Source organism: Microplitis mediator, chromosome 7 (genome assembly GCF_029852145.1).
Source record: "Microplitis mediator isolate UGA2020A chromosome 7, iyMicMedi2.1, whole genome shotgun sequence".
Classification (NCBI taxonomy): Eukaryota; Metazoa; Arthropoda; class Insecta; order Hymenoptera; family Braconidae; genus Microplitis; species Microplitis mediator.
The window spans coordinates 18,487,071-18,506,744 of record NC_079975.1 but is presented as its reverse complement, the minus strand read 5'-3'; the positions used below and the strand labels follow the sequence as shown (position 1 = coordinate 18,506,744).

Genomic DNA, 19,674 nt, shown 5'->3' with positions numbered 1-19,674 from the left:
TGAGTAGAACGAATAAACAGACACATAAACTCTATGGGCAACGAGGACAAAATATTGACTACACATTGATAGAGTATGAACAATCTTCTCTGGCTTAATATCTGTGTAGTATCTACATTCGTGGCGCCATGGAAACAAGAGATCGAGATCTTGTGGATCTTATGTCCGGTTTGGGTTTGGTTTTAAAGCCGCTGTTGCCTGGAATAGAAATGCAGACAGAAAAATCCGACTACTCACTCGAACTCACTTACTTACTTACTTTACTTATTGCTTTCGACAAACTAATATGTATATATTTTTATCAGTTTTCTCATTATCTTCATAATATCTAATTACTATCAATCTTGATCTTATATATTTATATAAATTATTTTATTAATTTATATTTTTTAATTTTAATTGTTTATTTGATAACTTATATTTAAATAGTTTTTCTATTGAACAAAAATCATTAAACTTTTTTTTTTTTTTTAAACGCGTCGATAAATATATATGAAAAATATATGCCTCTAATTAATTTACATTTAATGGTTTGATTGATACCTTTAAATTAATTTTTGAAATCTATTTAAATTTCCTTAAATTTATGTCATTTTTCCGAGAAATTTAATAATGGAAATAATGTGAGTATTTCTTTGAAATTTTCGATTATTTTAATCCAATAAAAACTGAAGTGTGTCGATTCATAAGTTTGGATTTTAAAGATAAGATTTTTTTTTTTAATTCTCAGGCATCCTATGATTATTTTTATATATTATTTATTTATTTTTTTTAAAATGATTTACAATAAACGTGGAAATTAATGGCGGTAAATTTCAAATTTAGTACACGCTTCATTGAAAATTGCCTTTTGGTGTATATCAACTTGAGGCAAAGAATGGCGCTATGTTATCAAAAAATCTAAAGCAACGTGTGGTAGTTGACATAACCTACAATCTACAGAACTTGATAATAAATATTTATATTAATTATAAAAATTATTAAAAATGGTTAGAAAATTAAAGTATCATGAAGCAAAACTGTTGAAAAAAGTTGATTTTATTTCTTGGAAAGCTGACAATAATTTACATGAAGTTAAAATTTTAAAACGATATCGCATACAAAAACGAGAAGATTATACCAAGTAAGTGAAATTGTTTTTTTTTTTTTTTTTTTTCTAATTATATTTTTTTTCGATTACTAATTTTTTTTTTTTACAGGTATAACAAAATGTCACGAGAAATTCGTGATTTAGCTAGAAAAATAAAGGAAATAGATCCAAAGCATCCTTTTAGAATTGAACAGAGTGCATTATTGTTGGAAAAGTTATACATGATGGGTTTAATTGCAACGAAATGGGATTTATCACTTTGTGAAAAATTAACTGCATCATGTTTTTGTAGAAGAAGATTACCTGTGGTAATGGTAAGAAATAAGATGAGTCAAAGTGTTAAAATGGCAACACAACTTATCGAACAAGGTCATGTTAGAGTTGGAACGGAAGTTGTAAAAGATCCTGCTTTCTTAGTAACAAGGTAATCAATTTATTTTTAATTTTAAAATGTTAAAATGATTAATAAATATAAATAGTTTTTAATCACCTGCATAATGTTAATTTGATTATTTTTTTAGAAATTTGGAAGATTTTGTTACATGGGTGGATACCTCCGCCATTAAAAGACATATTTTGGAATATAATGACATTGTAAGTAATTAATAAGAAAAATTAATTTTAGTGATATTTATAATTAAATTGATTAATAATTTTTTTTATTGCAGAGAGATGATTTTGATATTTAATTAAAATATGGATGATGTCTGTTATATTTCTAATATTAATGACCAATATTGTTGTAAATAAATTTTTTAAAACGGAAATACTTGTTTTTTTCGATACCTATGTCATAGTAAGATGATTTTATAAGATATATATATATATATTGGATGAATGACAAGTTTACAAAAAAGTTCTGAATAACTAATAGCTAACATGCCACTATTGGGCAATTCTGTTTTAAAGTTAGTATCATGTATATGTCAAAGCCAGTAGAGGTAGAACTGATGAGTCATAAATAATATTATTGAATAAGTCTAAAGAGTAGAAATATAATAATTATTTATTTTAAATGATGTACAATAAACTTGATGAAGAATGCAAGTTTATCTACATTTATCGACCTGCATGATGTATGAAGATGGAAACTTAAATTCTTAAATATATTTTAATTAATTTATTATTATTTTTTTTTTTCGATAGTTTTATAAAAAACAATACAAAAGCTATTTATTTTTTAGCAAACGATATTTTCATGGCGTGTGATGGTGTAATTTTGAAACCTTGCAATGCATCTTTAGCCGCACCTGATTGTACTTCATTTTCAAATTCAACAAAAGCAATATCATGTCTGTTAGGCACAAGTCGTACTTCTTTAAATCCAGGAAATTGATTAAATAACATAGATAACATCATTTCCGATGTTTCATCCGGTAAATTAGTTAAGAAAAGAATTTGATTAGGTGGTTGTTCTGGTACTGCTGCGTTCATCATTCCTGGATGAGCTGGTACACCAGAATGATAACCAACTTGTTGTTTTGCTTGATCTTTAGCTTTTTTCTTAGCACGTTTAGCTTCTTCCTCAGCAGGAACTGTCACACGTTTCGGTTTCTTTGGTCTTTCTGAATACGTACCCTTCATTTTGGCAATTATATCACTTTCTGTTTTTGAATATTGTATTTTCTTTAAAAAAAAAGAAAAAAGTATTAAATGAGTTACAAACACATTAATTAAAGTATATTAGTTAAAATATTTATTACCATAGGCTTATCATAAAATGGAAAACCTTGCATAGATCTTAATGCATTTGTTGCACTTTGAATTTCTTTAAATATGACAAATGCTTGACCGCGCATTTTTAATGTTTTTAACGCCACAATATCTAGTATATGTCCAAATTGTGAAAATATCGCGTATAATGATTTTTTTAACTCCTCTTTTTTAATTTTTTCATTTAAATTGTTAATGTAAATAGTGTTATTCGGGCGAATATCCATTATATCTGAAATTAAACAAATTAATCTGTTAGATGTTTTATTTTTAATATATATATATTTATATATCTATGGAGTAATATTTTAATGATTAAATACTAAACTAATTTTGAGTATCTTACCAATATTTTTTTTATTTATTACTTATATTTTAAAGAATATCAATCAATATTTTTGTAAATTAATTATAAGGATAACCGGTGAGCGTCAAGCTTTAAGGTTATATCCGTCACTCCTCAGTTTATGTTGAGTTGACTATACATTTTAACATAATATAGATCGAAAAATAAAAAAAAACGTAATCATAAAGTTTAATTTACAATACTTATGATTAATTTTCATTGGGAACGTTAAAAAATTCACATTTCTATGGCTCCATTTTCAAAATTTATAATTTATGAATATTCAATAAAAATAATTAAATTATAAAGAAAAAAATAATATATATCTATATAATATATTTATATAACAATATACATGTATACTTATATTTTTTAATAATTAAGGTAAAAATCTAATTAAAAATTTGATTGCTTGCATAAAAAAAAATTGTTATTTTTTTTTTTTTTAATGAAAATAAATTATTAAAATTTACATATTTTTATTTTCCTTTTAGAATATATTGAATCGATTTAAAAAAATTATGCATTCGATAAATTGTAAATAATGGAAGTAAATTGATAAATTGATATACAACTACCCGCCATAACTTTAATAATGGCTACTATAAAATTTCCTGTTTAATTATTTATATTAAAATTTAATTAACACAGCTAAATATTTAAAAAAAAATTCATGCAATGTCAGAAAATTAATTATAATTAATTAGTTATAAATATAACGAATAAATTTTTTAATATAAAATTTACAGCCAATAAGAGATACAACGCAAAACTAAAGCTTCCTGCTTGCATCGATTGGAGTCGGCGAAAATAAGGGGACGATTTTTTGGCGGGAATTCCTGGTACAGGATATATTAAAAAGATTTATATATTGAACGCTCGCGGGTTTATAATAAAAAAAAATAATAATAAATATACATATATTTATATTTTATCAGTATGAAAATACAAATAGATAAATGAAATATTATTAAAATAAAACGATATTTTGAACAAATATTCTAATTAATTAAATAAAAAATATTTAATGAGTTTGTATAATAAAATAAATAAAGTCAAAATAATAAGAGAGAAAGGTTGAAAATGAGTTAAACAGTAGAAGGGGAAATACTTATGGATTGAAAAAGCGAGTGAGTGAAAGAGAAAAAAAAAGGGAAGGAGAAGGATAGAGTTGTAAGGAGTGGGAATGTGGCAAGTGGTGGTAGCAAACGAAGGGAACTGAATGTAACATACGGATCCATATACATAGAAACAGAGTCCGTGGCCAGTAGTCGCTGTAGTGCAACTCGAATCACTTCTCAGTGTGCCTGACGCCGACGCCACGACGCGCGCACCGGCAGCCGCCTTTGTCTCTACACACCACACGAACTTCCAGAGGTAAGTACATTGAGTTACTTTAGCGTCTCAATTTTTCATTCGAAAATTTTATTTATTTTATCAATTTTCTTCACGATAACATTTATCAAAAAAAATTTAATTAATTATATTATTTAATGAATTATTTTTAGAATTATTTACCATTACTTGTAATGGGTTACTTTCATAGATATTAATTTTTGCGGACGTACTGACGGATCGGTGTTGTGCGACGCATTCGACGCCGCGTCTCGACCACTCAACTCAATTAATGGCGTCTTGCCGGGATAAAATTATTGAAATTTTTTTTTTTACAATACGAATTTTATTTATTAAATATATTATTCCGTAAAATTTTTTTTTCGTTATTTATTGGTGAATTTCCTTTGGTAATAAATTAAGTAAAATGACGCGCGAACTCGGTAGCGTCGCTTTTTACGCAAAGCGCCGTCGCTACCCACGCGTTGCTTTTCTCTCATATTCCTTCATTTATGTTCAATACGTAAAATATTTATTTTTTAAATAATATTACATACGAAAATTATATCAAAAAATTATCATTAAAATTAATTATTTTACAGTAATTTTTAAAATGAAATTTCAATACTTTATATTGTGATTTAATTATTTTTTTAATATTTTATAATATTGTGATAGCAAAATGGCGGGAATCACTGACGTTTTGAGGGTCAATGTAAAGTGATGTCGTAATGGATGAAAATATATTTTTACTTGATTAATTATATTTTAAAGAATTTATTTAAAACATAATTGAATTTTTGAAAAATAAATTAAATTATAAAAGTAAATTTTTATCATTTTATTAAATAATTAAAGCCCCAGAATATTTTGTATTGCTTTCTCGTACAGCTTTGGTACGTTAAATAAGCGCCCTCGGTATTGGCGGATTAATAATGTTTTAGAGGCTTTGAAAAATCAACCAACGCCTTACTGAAAATCGATACATAGTTTTGGATTATATGAATACTACAATAATTGTTATTAATTTTTCGCTATTTTTTAATTTTTTTAATGAATTTTTTTTATGCAATAAATTTTTGATCGTGTCTCATTTGATACTTGGGGACGCTGCCGCTCTCCAACGATAATATTTCTCGATTACATTGCGTTAAAAGTGGGGATATAAAGATGGCGATTCTCCCGCCTTCTATGTATATTTGTTAATTTTTTTTTTTTTCCACTTAATTATTCAATTTCAATGGAAACTACTCGGCATCGTTTTTTTTTAGTATTTATTTTTATTACAAATTTTTTTTTCTATTAAATTATAATTTTTTTTTGATGCATAAATTTATAAGATGCGCAGATTTATGAAAATCATGTTATTATTATTAACAATAATTAAATGATGCTGGGGAGACAGAAACATAATGACATTTTTTTGCTGTTAGATAATAAAATTTTATTTTTCATAATATTTATTTTATTCAATTCAATTTTCATGCCAAAATTATTGATTAATTTTTAAAAATTTTATTTACAGAGAATTAATTTAGTTATGTCGGACGATAATTCACCAGTAGTTGAGGAGCTGAAGAAAAAGCGAGGACGTCCTCCAAAGAATGCCGACTCAAAAAATGCCGTAAAGGAGCCCAAAAAGCGAGGACGCAGTGCTGCTACGGAAAAAATTAATGCATCTCGTCCACCAAAATCTGACAATGAAGATGATGCACCACCTGGACCAGTTAAAAGGGGTAGAGGTAGACCTAAAGGTTCTCACAAAAAAAAGGTATTACATCATTATTTTGAATGATTTTTTAATTTTTTGAAATAATAATTTTAGATTTTTGCTGTTTGAAAATTTTTTTACCCGACGTTTTTCATTAATTAATTATTACTATTTTTTTTTTTTTTTTTTTTTAAATTAGAGTACAACAAAAACCACCGCGCCATCACCCGGTCGTGGACGTGGTAAACCCAAGAAAATAGAAGAAAAACCAGAAAGTACCGGTGAAGAAGAAGAGATGGAAGAAGAAGATGATGAAGAGGAAAACTGAATATAAAATTTTAAAATGTCTTCGTGACATCGGGGCTTCATTTTCGGAGTTTCCTAAAATTTGCTGTCGACTTTTCTTAATTCCTTTTTTTTTTTTTTAAATTTTATTATTTTTTTTTTTTAATTGGTACACAAATGTGTATTTAGATTTATTATTTCAACGACGGCGAGAATAAAAACTCTTTTATCTCGTTGAGCTGAATCAATACTGCTCATTTGATGTAGATTAAAAAAATAAGAAAAAATGAAAAATTATTCGACACTTTCGTATCACGTAGTATATTTTATTTATCAACTTAAAATAATTTTGTTCTCCCATTAAATTTAATCAATACTATCTAGTAATAAAACTGGCTGAACAAGTAGAGTATAAGATACTAAATGTGAAAAATAAAATTGAAGATTTTTGATAATCCGATTTTGTAATTTTAAAACTCGCGATACTGTCGAAAAAAAAGGTTACAGAGGCAACATTCTTAGCTTATGGTTTTTATTTTTAATATATGATTATTTTCTTACATTTTATGTGATTTATTAATACCAATATTATTATGATTGTCTTTTATTCATACACTCAATTAAAGTTCTCAAAAAAAAAATGAAAAAAAATAAATAAATAAAAAAGTTGAAAAATTTAATGAAATAAATAGAATTAATTGAATACGTTAACATTAACAGGAATAAACAATGAAAATTAATATAGAAAATTAACATATTGCTAGCAAGATATTTAACACTGATAAAACAATATAGTAGTGATAAATCTCTAGGATAGTATTGAGTACTTTTTGTAAAAAAAAAAAAAAAAAAAATTTCAGACAGTACTGTATGCTATCTAGACTGAATCCACTACTCTGGGTAGTACCAAGTACCGTCCCAGGCAGTAGTGGATACAGTCTAGATAGTCTACAGCACTGTCTGAAATTTTTTCTTGTACAGAAAATACTCAGTACTATACCCGAGAGTTGCCACTACTGTATTGTTTTTTCTGTGAACTTGCTGTAAATTCTGAATTAAAAGGTGGTAACGAATTAAAAATAATTATTATGGATGAATTAAAGGATAGAAAACTCTTGTATATCACGAGTGCGTGAAGTTTCTTTCAACTTTACTAGATTAAAAAAAAGAACGAAAAAAAATAAGAAACATGAGTAAATGAATTCTGAAGTCCCGCTTCTGAGACGAACAAGATGTGTGAATGTAAAATTTGTATTAAAGTAAATAAATTCACAAAACACTCTTATTTATTACAAATCACCTATTAAAATTTATATTATAAGATAAAATACTTTTTTTTTATTTTACCGACAAAGCTTTCTTTTTTTTTAATAATTAACTATTAGTTATAATTTTAAAAATGAATATTTTTTAAAATTGAACACCGTTTACCTTTCAGAATCCTTATAGTACATAAGTTTATTTACAGAAATAAAGGACTTGAAAATTATTGATAATTCTCATTTTTTTTAAACTATTTAATACTATACAATTGAATCCTAATTAAAGAAAAATAGCGTTTTATTAATAGTGAATCATAATTTATTAGAGTTTAATATAAATAATACTTCCATCACAGGCAATTTTTAAAAATGATTTTTTTTGCTATAAATATAAAATTTGACAGGTTAAAAAAGGAAATAATTAAAATTTTAAATTCATTAGTATATGCACATTAACTACATAAATATGTATATAAGTAATTCGATTTTAGAGCTAATTTTTAAATGTGCGAATTAAATGCTCATAAACGCTCGTCTTTGGCACTTAACACAAATAGAGTTTTAAAAAATATGTAACTTTTCATTTGATGTAAAAATTCTAATATTATTTTGAAGATTAAGAGCTTAATTAACACGGTAACGTTAACTATATATCTAAATTTTTGAAAATTTATTTTTTATTGCATATTGTTACAATCGTTGTTAGACCACTAAACCTGTGTATGAAATTCTGATATATTTCATAAACTTTTTTTTTCCTTTGCATCACAACTATTAAGTACTTAAAAATTGATTTTTATGAGTAATTTTTTTTTTTTTTCATCGCAATAAATAAATAGTATGTGATAAAACTTGGAGTTTAACTACTAAATCACGGATAACTTTTCTACAATGTAATTATTCACATTAATTTAAATGTCTAAAATCTGTGTAATCTATAAATTAGTTATTTGACCTAATAAAATACCTAAGTGAATAATTCAAATAATACTTGAAATACTTCTTATCAATAAATTTTTTTCTTAACTATATCAGCTATACAATTGTTACATTATAATTTATGCACAAGATTTAATGTTTTTAAAAAGTATAGTATCATATAGATATTCTCAAATTGAGTTTTATAATGATAATGAAATCAAAAAATTAACTTTTAACTCAGAAATTTATCAACATTCTTTATTATTTTTTGTAAAAAATATTGATTATTTAATTATCCGTAATATATATTTTTATATTAGATTGTATCTTTTACATGATTATTTATAGTCTAGAATTAATTTCAAACATAAAATTAATTATCTTAGAAGGAAAGCTTGCTATTTTTTATTTCTATCATGTACTCACCGCAACATATTTTTCATTATGGATAACAAAAATTTTTTTTCGTTCTGGAATAAAAACAGTTACTTTTTTATTTTTATTTAATTTTATAAAACATCTGTTATTAGGATATTTAATTGATTCTATGGAAAGTCTGAGGTCATGAATTAGTGTATTTAAAACCTACAAAACTCTATATATATGTTTAATTATCTACTTGCTTTTTACTAATGTTTGAGGGTCTATCAATTTATATATGTTTATAACGTATATATCGTAAATTTTAAAACTATGCACTTCAAATATTTTTTACAGAGTTAAATTTCCTACTAGAATATGCTATCAGAAAATTAAAAAATTTTTTTTAAATATAATAGAGAATTTTTGATGAGCACGCCGTGAAATTAAGGGATCAAGCTTTCCACTTAGGAGAATTTTTTTGACTTAAAAAGCTAACTTTAGTAAAGTAATAAATATTTTAAACAAAAGTTTATATTGAATCAAATTCAAAAAATAAAGTTTTACAATTAGATATATAACAAAAATTATACTGTTCTATTAAATTTAAACAACTAATCTCAGTCTATAGTGTAAAATACACTAATACTTGATTATCAAGTACTATAATTTTCTATAGTTAAGTAAATATGTATAGAATGACGAAAGTTTTAATAAAAGTATAATTTATGTCTAATTAAACTGGAATTACAGTAAAAACTAAATTTGCTATGTACTAATCTTTGAAAGTCTATAAATCTACGTATGTTTATAACATACATGTTTAATTTACAAACTGAACACTTGAAATATTTTTTGCAGAGTTAAATTTCCTATTAGAATATACTTTTAGAAATTTAAAAAAGAGAAAAAATTACGTGTTTTTAAAATTTTAAAGTGATTTTCTAATGAGCGCGCCATAAAATTAAAATGTCAAGCTGTCCATTTAGGAGAACTTTTTTTACTTAAAAAGATAAATTTAGTAAAGTAATAGATATATTAAGTAAATAAAAAATGTCTAAAATCAAATTAAAAAGTAAAAAAAAAAATATTCTTATGATTAGATATGTAACAAAATTATTCTGTTTTATTAAATTTGAATAATTAATCTCAGTCTATAGTGTAAAAATACACTAATACTTATTTATCAATTAAAAAAATTTAATACTTGATCTTATTCTCGCTAAATTTTAGTAGTACGGGAGCACTGTCAGCATATATCTTCATCTGTTGATGTTATTTCAACAGCTTGATCAACTGTTGCTTGATGCATAGTTATTTTAGCATTTGGCAAAAAATACGGTGGTATTTCCATTGGATTACCATCAGTATATGTTTGAATACCACTCAATTGAATTTTACGTCAGTGACCAAAAAGTTCAGAATTTTCTTCGTTGTCTATTGACTGATATCCTTGCTGTAATATTTCAATGCTTATATATTTAAAAAATAATTTCAAAATAATACCGATAATTAAAAATTCATACTCTTCTTTGACGACTACTGAATCCTTCGTCCAGTAATTCTGTTTCCCAATCATCTTCACCTTCTTCACCTGGATCAAAATCATAAAGAGGCATTAATCTATGCCGTAACCGTTCCAATTTACGTCGTCGTGAAATAATTAATACCTAATAGATGAAAAAAAAAGAAAAAAAAAAGTTTATTAATATCATACCTCCATGTTCAATAATATCATTACAATTAGCTAATAAATGTTTCTGATTTTTGAAAATTATTATTAGTACCACAGCAGACAGAATTATAACGAAAATAATAACTCCAAGAGGTACAAATATATATTCTACTCCATCGGGTGGTCCAAATTCATCAAAAGGATCCTCAGTTGTTGTAGAAGTTGATGTTGTACAAATTCTAGACGTTTTGTTTAGCTTAGGTTGATTCATTACGGATGTTTGAAAATCATTCACTGATGATTCTGTTGTGTCATTGTTAATTAAAAAATCCGTATAGTTTTCATTACTACCATTATACATGATTCTATTGACATCAATTGTTGTATCTTCAAGATTGTTTAGTAAAAACGTTGTTAGAATAGAATTGTTAGTATCCATGACCTTGTCAATTTACATTACACCATTAATATTTGTTAATTTCAAAAGTTGTCGTTAGTAAATAAGTAAATTTTTAAATTATATATATTATATTAATTAAAATTATACCATAACTTACTTCGAAATGATAATTGTTACAATATTACATAGATTAATTTAAATTTTACTTATATCAAATTTATATACACTTTCAGATGTCGATACATATTCAATAATGTATTTATTATTTAAAAATTTAATATCACACAATAATAAATCACGTAAAGTCAATCAACATGAAAAGAATACAACAACAGAGTTAACAATAGTTGTGTTTTGTGTACAAATTTAATGAACAAAGACCTTGAAATATTGTGGATATCGTGGATACGGATTAGCAACTTATGATAAGTCCGCCATTTTTTTTATCAGTTCGTGCCATTATTTAAAATTAAATTATTTTTTAAATGGGATTTAGCTTTATTATTGGAATTTATTTTTAATCTACTTTTAAGACTAGTAACTTTTTAACTTATAAATTAATAATAAATTCATACAATTTAATAAGAAAATAAATTTTATGATTTATGAATGATCTAGTTAAAATTTTTAAAGTATCAATCGAATAAAATATTTTCTGTTAAAGATTTTTTAGGATAGTTTGAATCCTAAAACAAAAAAAAAAAGATATCTTATTTTTACTAGGTATATAAAATTATGAATGTGAATGTAGCAGACATCAGACAAATTTAAAATAATTAATAAAATAAAATTTAAAAAAATGCGCATTTAAAAAATTTGCTAATTAGTAAGCGCATTTTTAAAAAAATTATTTACCCTATTTATTTATAATTTTAAATTTGTCTGATGTCTGGTACATTCACACTCATATAAAATTAAATCGATAATTAACAGGATGATTACTTGAATCATTATTGAATTCAGAAAAATTAAAAAAAGTCAACTCTTTTTTTTGACGTAGTCAAATACAAAAAAAAAAAAAATGAGTGTAAATGTAGCAGGCGTAGGACAATTTTTTAATTACATATAAAAAAATTATATAATTAAAATAAGAAAATTTTAAAAAATGCATGAACTGAATTTTGAAATTTCTAAGCATGCATTTTTTTATTTTTATTTTATAAACATTTTAATTTAGTATCTCAAATTTTTTAAAATTGTCAGATGTCCACTAACTTTACTATCATTAAAATGTACGCCACCTACAAAAAACTAAAATTGGAACTATTTCAATACAACAAAAACATAACCTTATATTTTTAAAACCTCATAAGTTTTCCCGCGTGTATGTGTCAGTATCGTAAACATCGTAAATAACAACACAAAGCAAACTATTATTGTTAATCTTTTTTTTATTTTTTTTTTTTTTTTTATAAATAATTTATGTGGTAATAAATATATTCAAATAATTTAATATGCACTAATAAAATAAGTGTAGTAAAAAAGTGAAAATGGTTAGTTATTAAATATTTGACATTTTATATTTAAGCATGAGTGTGAATGTAGCTGACAAATGGCAATTTTTAAAATTTTTAAATAAATGAATAAAATGATACTGAAGTTAGCCGACGTCTAATAATTTTCAAATTTTTTTTTAAACAATAAATCATAAAAAAAAAAAAATATTTGAAAAAATTGCACCTGTAGTTTTTAAAATGTTCAACATGTGCATATTTTGAGTTTTTGTTTTTTTGTAATTGATTTGTTGATAGAAAAATCCGACAATTACTAATTGTCTGTTAATTTCAGGATCATATGAATAAAATGTAATTAGAGTAAAAATTAAAAAATTGCGTATTTAGACAAATGAAACATCCGTACGCGCATTTTTTAAAGTTTCATTATTTTAATTAATTAATTTATTTATTTCAAATTCATAAATTGTCTCATGTCTGCTACATTCACACTCATATTTAAGTTCATTATTGTAATTTATCATTTTTTCGTTGTTGATAATAAATAATTATTGAATTTATTAATTTTATAAATTTTTTAGAGGCGATCATCAGCTCCCAGCCAATCTGGGAAACGACCATTATTTTCTGATCTAGAAAACCAGTCACCAATTAATAGTGTCAATATATCAATTAAGCCAAACGAAAATGCTTCTGTAGTTGTACATAGAGAAAAAAGATTAAAATCATCAAAATTTAAACAAATTGTTATACCTGAGCGTAAAGCTTTAGACTTGAATTCTCACGATGTTTCAACTACTAAAGAAGTTATATCAGACCATGTAAGTTTATAAAAAAAAAATCGTAATTATGTAAACAATAAGTATTTGTATTAAATCGACATAATTAATAACGTGTAATTTTTGTTATTTTATAAATATTTTAGGAAGAAAAAATTCGTCAAATGCTCAATAAACCGTTTAAAATTCCGATACCTGGTTACGAGCTGTCTGGTCGATTTCTTGGAGCTAAATTTTCAGGTCCTCGTAGAGCTTTACATGATCCCTATGGAGCAAATGCTTTAGTTGTTTATTCTCCACCGGAATTATCCGAGCACGAAAGACTTAAAATTGATGAGTAAATATAGCCAAATTTATTTAATCAAAATATATAATGATATTTTACTATTGATAATATTATTATTAATATATTTATAATTTTAGGAGTAAACAGTTAGTACATGTAGTCGTTGATCCTCTTCTTTGTAATATTTTAAGACCGCATCAAAGGGAAGGTGTTAAATTTATGTACGAGTGTGTCACAGGAGTTAGAATTGAAAATGCTCATGGATGTATTATGGCTGATGAAATGGGTCTTGGAAAAACTCTTCAGTGTATAACACTGTTGTGGACTCTATTGAAGCAAGGTCCTGAAGCTAAACCCTTGATTGAAAAAGCAATTATCGTTGCACCCAGTTCATTGGTTAAAAATTGGTATAATGAAATTTTTAAGTGGTTAGGGAATCGTGTCCGACCTTTAGCTATTGATGGTGGAAGCAAAAGTGATATCGATGCAAAACTTGTTGGATTCATGAAAACTTATGGTAGACGATGTGTTAATCCAATTTTAATAATTAGTTATGAAACATTTCGTCTTCATTCACATGTTCTTCATAATGATGAAGTTGGACTTGTCCTCTGTGATGAAGGGCATCGTTTAAAAAATTCGGAAAATCTAACTTATCAATCATTAATGGGTTTAAAAGCTAAACGACGTGTTTTACTCAGTGGAACACCTATACAAAATGATTTACTTGAATATTTTTCACTTGTACATTTTGTAAATCAAGGACTGCTAGGTACTGCACAAGAATTTAGAAAAAAATTCGAAAATCCAATTTTACGTGGGCAAGATGCCGCTGCAACTGATTCAGAGAGAGCTATTGCACAAGAGAGACTTAATGAATTAGTTACCGTTGTAAATAAATGTTTGATAAGAAGAACAAGTGCCTTACTATCTAAATACTTACCAATTAAATATGAACTTGTTGTGTGTATTAAAATGACACAGTTACAGACACAGCTTTATAAAAATTTTATCAACAGTGATTCTATTAAAAAATCAATGCAAAGTAAATTTATTTATTTATATATTTATTATCAGTAAAAAAATTGAGTTATTTATACTAGAATAATTTATTATTTTATTTACTTTAGATCATGAGAGTGAAAAAAAGAAAGGTGGTGGTACACTTTCAGCTCTATCAGCAATTACATTATTAAAAAAACTGTGCAATCATCCGGACCTTGTCTATGAAAAAATTTTAGCAAATTCGGATGGGTTTGAAGGAGCTTCAAAGTTGCTTCCTCCTAATTACAGTACAAAGTATGCTTATAGATTTATTTATATTCAAATACTAATAATAACTTATTAAATTTAAACAATAATTTTAATATTTTCAGAGAAGTATCTCCTGAATTATCAGGCAAATTGATGGTACTAGATTGTCTCTTGGCTTCAATAAAATCCACGACATCTGATAAAATAGTATTGGTGTCAAATTATACACAGACGCTTGATCTTTTTGAAAAACTTTCTCATAAAAGACAATATCGTTATGTCCGTCTTGACGGTACTATGTCAATAAAGAAACGATCAAAAGTTGTTGACAGCTTTAATAATCCTGACAGTGGTGATTTCATTTTTATGTTAAGTTCTAAAGCTGGAGGTTGTGGTTTGAATTTAATCGGAGCCAATCGATTAGTCATGTTTGATCCAGATTGGAATCCAGCAAACGATGATCAAGCTATGGCACGAGTTTGGCGTGATGGCCAGAAAAAACCATGTTTTGTCTACCGCTTTTTAACTGTAATTATTTATTTATTTCCTTTTTTTACTAATTATTTTATATTTATATTTAAATATATATGTATATTTGTCTATTACATTTAATTTAGACTGGAACAATAGAAGAAAAAATTTTCCAACGACAAGCTCACAAAAAAGCACTTAGTTCAACAGTTGTTGATCAAGAGGATGATGTTTGTCGACACTTTACACTTAACGATCTTCGGGATCTCTTCAAACTTGAAGAAAATACTGTTTCTGATACGCATTCAAAGTTCAAGTGCAAACGATGTGTAGCTGGCGTCGAAGTAAAAGGACCACCAGAGCAATCCGATTGTAATTCAGATTTAGCAGACTGGAGACATGCTCATAATTCACGAAATCTTCCAGATATACCATTACGACAATGTTGGTCGAGTGGTATTTCATTTACATTTCATCATCGTTCTACAGAACAAGTAAAAGATAAAAAAGAATGTGAAGAAAAATCTGATGAAACCGAAATGGAAACGTAAAAATATGTTGTGTAAATACATGTGTTTGTTATACTGTCGCAGGAAGCCGGTTATCCTACTGTTAAATAATTTTTCTTCACACTGAATTATTTTTTTTTAAGTAATCAATAATAGTTAAAATAACAAAGTTTAAGTTTTTCTATTTAGTTTCTCTTTTATATTTATTTGAAAATATATTTCTGTAATAGTGAGTATATAATTTAATTTCATTTTATGAACATTGTACATAAATTTCATAAATTTACGTAAAGTTTCTGGTGAGCTTTTATCACTTAAAATTAAACAAGCAGGAAATTTAATACTATAGTCTTTATGATTTGTTATAGATATATATTAATAATAGTTATATAAAATATTAAGAGAAAATACTCGGATATTATTCTGAAAATGTTTATTAATGATTCTTTTATTTTTGTAACGTGGTCATTTGTTAAGAAAATGATTTTCAATTGATGACTGAAAATAAATTTAATAAAAAGGAATTAAGATTATCGTTTGATTCAAATTTAATTGCTTATTTTTTAGCTGTTATATGAAGAGCAAAAAAAATTTTTGTCATTATTTTTTAGCGGCTAACAGTTTAACGTTTTTCTACAATATAATCAGCTGAAATACGAGTTGGGAACTCAGGATATTCCATATTAATATATGATGTGTTCTTGAAGCCTTTATCACATATTAATATAGCAGAAAAATTAATTAAAAATAATACGCTTCGACTTTTTTATACAAAAATTTTTGCGTTTTTTATTTATAGAATAAAAATTACCGGGAACTGTTGTCAAAATAATTTTTGCTCAAACGACGTTTTGTGACTTTATTATTTTGACTTTCAAGTTCTTAAAATGATAATGATCGTTGTTCGAATTTTAAAAAACACATGTTGATTTAATTTCGACTAATCAATAAGATCTATCGGCTCAGTAGCCCGGAAATAAAAGCCAGTAGCTTTACTCATATATTTTGATCAACCCGTATCGCGTGCAAAATTCCAAAAGGGCGTACATAAAAATTTATTTTTTTGCCAATCACTTTGCAAACATATTCTAAGCTTAAAAATGAAAAAAAAAATTTCCAAAGGCAAAAGGGCGTATATCTCATAGTATACGCCCTTTTGGCTTTAGGAACTTAAACGTTTGTGATCTAAAGCCAACAGGGCGTAAAAAAATTTTTTTTCTAATCGCCTGTCAAACATTCTAAGCTGGAAAATGAAAAAAAAAACGTTGAAGCCCAAAACCGTAATGTTCATTTTATCGGATTTTATTACAAAATAAATGTTTAATTTTAATGCTTCACCAAATGAATTATAATTTTAATTGAAATTGAAGAAACTATGAAATAGTATGAATATATATTTTATCGCATGGTAATCATTTTTCAAATAATTCAAACGTTTTGAGTTTTTTTATGTTATAAGCATTTGAAGAAGTTCATTTTTTCTTTATTTGAATCATACAAAATAGCTTTAGAAAGAGTATAGAAAAAAGTTAGGTGATTTTCAAAAATTCATGTACTTGGAGATCGGAACGTTCTTCATGGAAGGAAAATAAAAAAACAAAATTACACGAATTTTTTTCATTTTCGTTGCATGAAAAACGTTTCGATAAGATGATTTGAGTACCGAAGATATCAACTACTTCCTAGTTATTGTCATTTTAATGTCAAGCTCTTGAAAAAATAATTTTCTGATTAATTTAAAGAGCTTGACATTAAAATGAAAATAACTAGAAAATAATGCGGAATTTCGCAAAACTTGATTCGTAATAATTTGTCAGGAATGAAATTACCTACAAAAAAGTTTTTCTGACATTTTGTGATAAGTCTGATAGTTTCGCCGGAAAAGTAAAAAGATCTCCAAATTTACTATAAATTTGACTCCAAACTCAAATAACTTTTGAATAGATGGATTTTTGAAAAAATGATGAGAAACATTTTTTTGTAGAGCGTTCGATTTTCTACAAATATATTAATTGCACATAAAAATCCGAAAATCCGACGAAGTGAAAGAATTCAAGTATCTGAGATTTTGGCTTACGACAAAGTATGGGGAAACAAGTCGGGGTGAAAAGAAGCAAAAAAAAAAACAGCCTAAAAGAAAGAATCTACCTGATGATCGCGGTTGCAATGTAAGTGGCAGTATATGAAGTAGAGACTTGGGGGTGGGAAAAGTCAAAAGAAATAGAAAGAGTACAAAGAAGGCTGTGTAAATGGTATTAGGAGTAGGCAAAAAGACGCCGGGATATATTTGGAGGACAGAAATGGGCATATAGAATATGGACCTAATAATCGAAGAAAAAGCTGGAAGATATTTGAAAGACTGCAAAAGAATGAAAGAAGAATAATGGCCGAGGATCGTAGTAATGGAAGAAATGAGAGATATAGTGAATGGAAACCCATCGAAATGGGCCAAAACGGTGAAAAAAACACTCAAAGCCATGGAGCATAAGGAGAAAATAGGTATGATACACAGAAATAAGGAAAACAAGGACACAGAAAAAAAAACTAAACAAAGGAATAGAAAGAAAGCAAAAAAATAGAGGACAAAGAAGCGATTGAAAAATTGACATACTGCGAGGTTTTAAAAAAAATCGAACTAGAATGGGACGGGAATAATCACGGAGAACAATGTTGGCTCAAAACCTACCAATTTTTATTATGCTATCGACCAAACTTGAAACAGGAAGGGAAGCATCCAAAAAATTACTATAGAAAGCTGACTCAGTTAAATGTCAGAAAATTACGATCAACTAACACATCAGGAAAGTATAATTGGTTAGACATTAAGTAATTGTTTTAGACTGAAACCGGAAAATAATATCCGACTAATCTGATCCTTTTATGTATATGGGGCATTCCACGCCAAATCGACCACTTTTGAACCCGATCCCTTTAGATTTGACTGAAAATTTTTTCTCTCTTTCTACCCCATTAAAAACGTTTCTCATAATTTTTTCAAATTTTTTCACGCAATGGAAAAAAAGTTATAAATTTTTGAAAAAAATGGCTTTTTTATTTTAAATAGCTATAACTTTTTCAAAATTCGACTGATTGGGACGTTTTTTTTTTCAAAATTTTTGTTTTTAAATGTACTTTTTGAAAAAACAATACAAAAAAATTATTGCAACCTATCTTCATTGTTTTTTTTTGTAGATTTTTAGAAAAAATCAAAACTTTTTCGATGTTTACCATTTTTGATTTTTGATTTTTTTTTTTTATATAAAACTTTGACATTTTCTGCAAATCCTCAAATTTTTTCAGAGTGATGTTTTTTCGATTTATATTTTTTTTTTCCAATTGAAAAAAAAATTTTTTACAACTAGCCTTATTTCTCATAACACCATGCTTAAAATTTTTGAGAATGCTCAGAAAACTTTCAAATTTGGAAAAAAAAAAATAAAAACAATAAATTTAAATGGTAATCCTCTAAATAATTTGAATTTTGTTCGAAAAATCTAGTTTAAAAATAGAAGGACCTTCTGAATAATTTTTTTGTATTTTTTTCTGAAAACTACATTCAAAAACGAAGAAAACAAAAAAAAAGTTTTCGTTTGGTCCATTTTTGGACAGATGCTGGCAATTCAAAAAAATTCCTTCTACACTCATTGTTTTATGGTTGCCAGCATCTGTCCAAAAATGGACCAAACGAAAACTTTTTTTTTTTTATTTTCTTTGTTTTTGAATGTAGTTTTCAGAAAAAAAATACAAAAAAATTATTCAGAAGGTCCTTTTATTTTTAAACTTGATTTATCGAACAAAATTCAAATTATTTCGAGGATTACCA

At 26.1% G+C, this 19,674-nt stretch overlaps 5 protein-coding genes across 10 annotated transcripts; 3 read left to right on the top strand and 2 right to left on the bottom strand.

The window, feature by feature from the left end:
- Positions 1-790: 790 nt before the first annotated feature.
- LOC130670780 (U3 small nucleolar ribonucleoprotein protein IMP3) lies at positions 791-1,857 on the top strand. Its single transcript, XM_057474296.1, has 4 exons — positions 791-1,123; positions 1,200-1,514; positions 1,612-1,684; positions 1,759-1,857. Exons 1-4 carry the CDS (start codon positions 987-989, stop codon positions 1,777-1,779), a joined length of 546 nt encoding a protein of 181 aa, XP_057330279.1. The 5' UTR covers positions 791-986; the 3' UTR covers positions 1,780-1,857.
- Positions 1,858-2,078: 221 nt separating this feature from the next.
- LOC130670779 (U1 small nuclear ribonucleoprotein A) lies at positions 2,079-3,308 on the bottom strand. The gene is made up of 3 exons (XM_057474295.1): positions 3,150-3,308; positions 2,794-3,035; positions 2,079-2,716 (listed from the first exon to the last, which is right to left on the bottom strand). The coding sequence occupies exons 2-3, from the start codon at positions 3,028-3,030 to the stop codon at positions 2,264-2,266; spliced, it is 690 nt and encodes a 229-aa protein (XP_057330278.1). The 5' UTR covers positions 3,031-3,035; positions 3,150-3,308; the 3' UTR covers positions 2,079-2,263.
- Positions 3,309-4,368: 1,060 nt separating this feature from the next.
- Positions 4,369-7,757, top strand: LOC130670783 (chromosomal protein D1). Its single transcript, XM_057474299.1, has 3 exons — positions 4,369-4,526; positions 6,010-6,255; positions 6,395-7,757. The coding sequence occupies exons 2-3, from the start codon at positions 6,025-6,027 to the stop codon at positions 6,521-6,523; spliced, it is 360 nt and encodes a 119-aa protein (XP_057330282.1). The 5' UTR covers positions 4,369-4,526; positions 6,010-6,024; the 3' UTR covers positions 6,524-7,757.
- Positions 6,608-11,476, bottom strand: LOC130670781 (uncharacterized protein C3orf18 homolog). Of its 4 annotated transcripts, XR_008990425.1 has the most exons (5): positions 11,256-11,469; positions 10,811-11,140; positions 10,550-10,693; positions 10,231-10,479; positions 6,608-9,133 (listed from the first exon to the last, which is right to left on the bottom strand). XR_008990425.1 is itself a non-coding variant. In XM_057474298.1 (4 exons), the coding sequence occupies exons 2-4, from the start codon at positions 11,135-11,137 to the stop codon at positions 10,426-10,428; spliced, it is 519 nt and encodes a 172-aa protein (XP_057330281.1). In that variant the 5' UTR covers positions 11,138-11,140; positions 11,256-11,476; the 3' UTR covers positions 6,608-10,425. The 4 variants fall into 4 exon arrangements, 2 of the variants coding, with proteins under 2 accessions (XP_057330281.1, XP_057330280.1); XM_057474298.1 differs by having other exon boundaries at positions 6,608-10,479; positions 10,550-10,617; positions 10,741-11,140; positions 11,256-11,476; XM_057474297.1 differs by having other exon boundaries at positions 6,608-10,479.
- Positions 11,420-16,406, top strand: LOC130670774 (DNA repair and recombination protein RAD54-like). Of its 3 annotated transcripts, none has more exons than XM_057474283.1 (7): positions 11,420-11,547; positions 13,134-13,373; positions 13,478-13,668; positions 13,755-14,662; positions 14,748-14,916; positions 14,994-15,399; positions 15,489-16,406. In XM_057474283.1, the coding sequence occupies exons 1-7, from the start codon at positions 11,521-11,523 to the stop codon at positions 15,891-15,893; spliced, it is 2,346 nt and encodes a 781-aa protein (XP_057330266.1). In that variant the 5' UTR covers positions 11,420-11,520; the 3' UTR covers positions 15,894-16,406. The 3 variants fall into 3 exon arrangements, with proteins under 3 accessions (XP_057330266.1, XP_057330267.1, XP_057330264.1); XM_057474284.1 differs by lacking the exon at positions 11,420-11,547 and adding an exon at positions 12,365-12,591 and having other exon boundaries at positions 15,489-16,404; XM_057474281.1 differs by lacking the exon at positions 11,420-11,547 and adding an exon at positions 12,895-13,064.
- Positions 16,407-19,674: the final 3,268 nt, after the last annotated feature.

Coding starts and splice junctions, on each gene's coding strand:
- LOC130670783 (XM_057474299.1), top strand. CDS start 6,025: ATGTCGGACGATAATTCACCAGTAGTTGAGGAGCTGAAGAAAAAGCGA. Junction 6,256..6,394: donor AAGGTTCTCACAAAAAAAAG/GTATTACATCAT, acceptor TTTTTAAATTAG/AGTACAACAAAAACCACCGC.
- LOC130670781 (XM_057474297.1), bottom strand. CDS start 11,137: ATGGATACTAACAATTCTATTCTAACAACGTTTTTACTAAACAATCTT. Junction 10,694..10,810: donor TTATAATTCTGTCTGCTGTG/GTACTAATAATA, acceptor TTCATCTATTAG/GTATTAATTATTTCACGACG. Junction 10,480..10,549: donor TCAGTAGTCGTCAAAGAAGA/GTATGAATTTTT, acceptor GAAATATTACAG/CAAGGATATCAGTCAATAGA.
- LOC130670779 (XM_057474295.1), bottom strand. CDS start 3,030: ATGGATATTCGCCCGAATAACACTATTTACATTAACAATTTAAATGAA. Junction 2,717..2,793: donor CATTTTATGATAAGCCTATG/GTAATAAATATT, acceptor TTTTTTTTAAAG/AAAATACAATATTCAAAAAC.
- LOC130670774 (XM_057474281.1), top strand. CDS start 13,026: ATGTCTGCTACATTCACACTCATATTTAAGTTCATTATT. Junction 13,374..13,477: donor AAGAAGTTATATCAGACCAT/GTAAGTTTATAA, acceptor TAAATATTTTAG/GAAGAAAAAATTCGTCAAAT. Junction 14,917..14,993: donor CCTCCTAATTACAGTACAAA/GTATGCTTATAG, acceptor TAATATTTTCAG/AGAAGTATCTCCTGAATTAT.
- LOC130670780 (XM_057474296.1), top strand. CDS start 987: ATGGTTAGAAAATTAAAGTATCATGAAGCAAAACTGTTGAAAAAAGTT. Junction 1,124..1,199: donor AAACGAGAAGATTATACCAA/GTAAGTGAAATT, acceptor TTTTTTTTACAG/GTATAACAAAATGTCACGAG. Junction 1,515..1,611: donor CCTGCTTTCTTAGTAACAAG/GTAATCAATTTA, acceptor TTATTTTTTTAG/AAATTTGGAAGATTTTGTTA.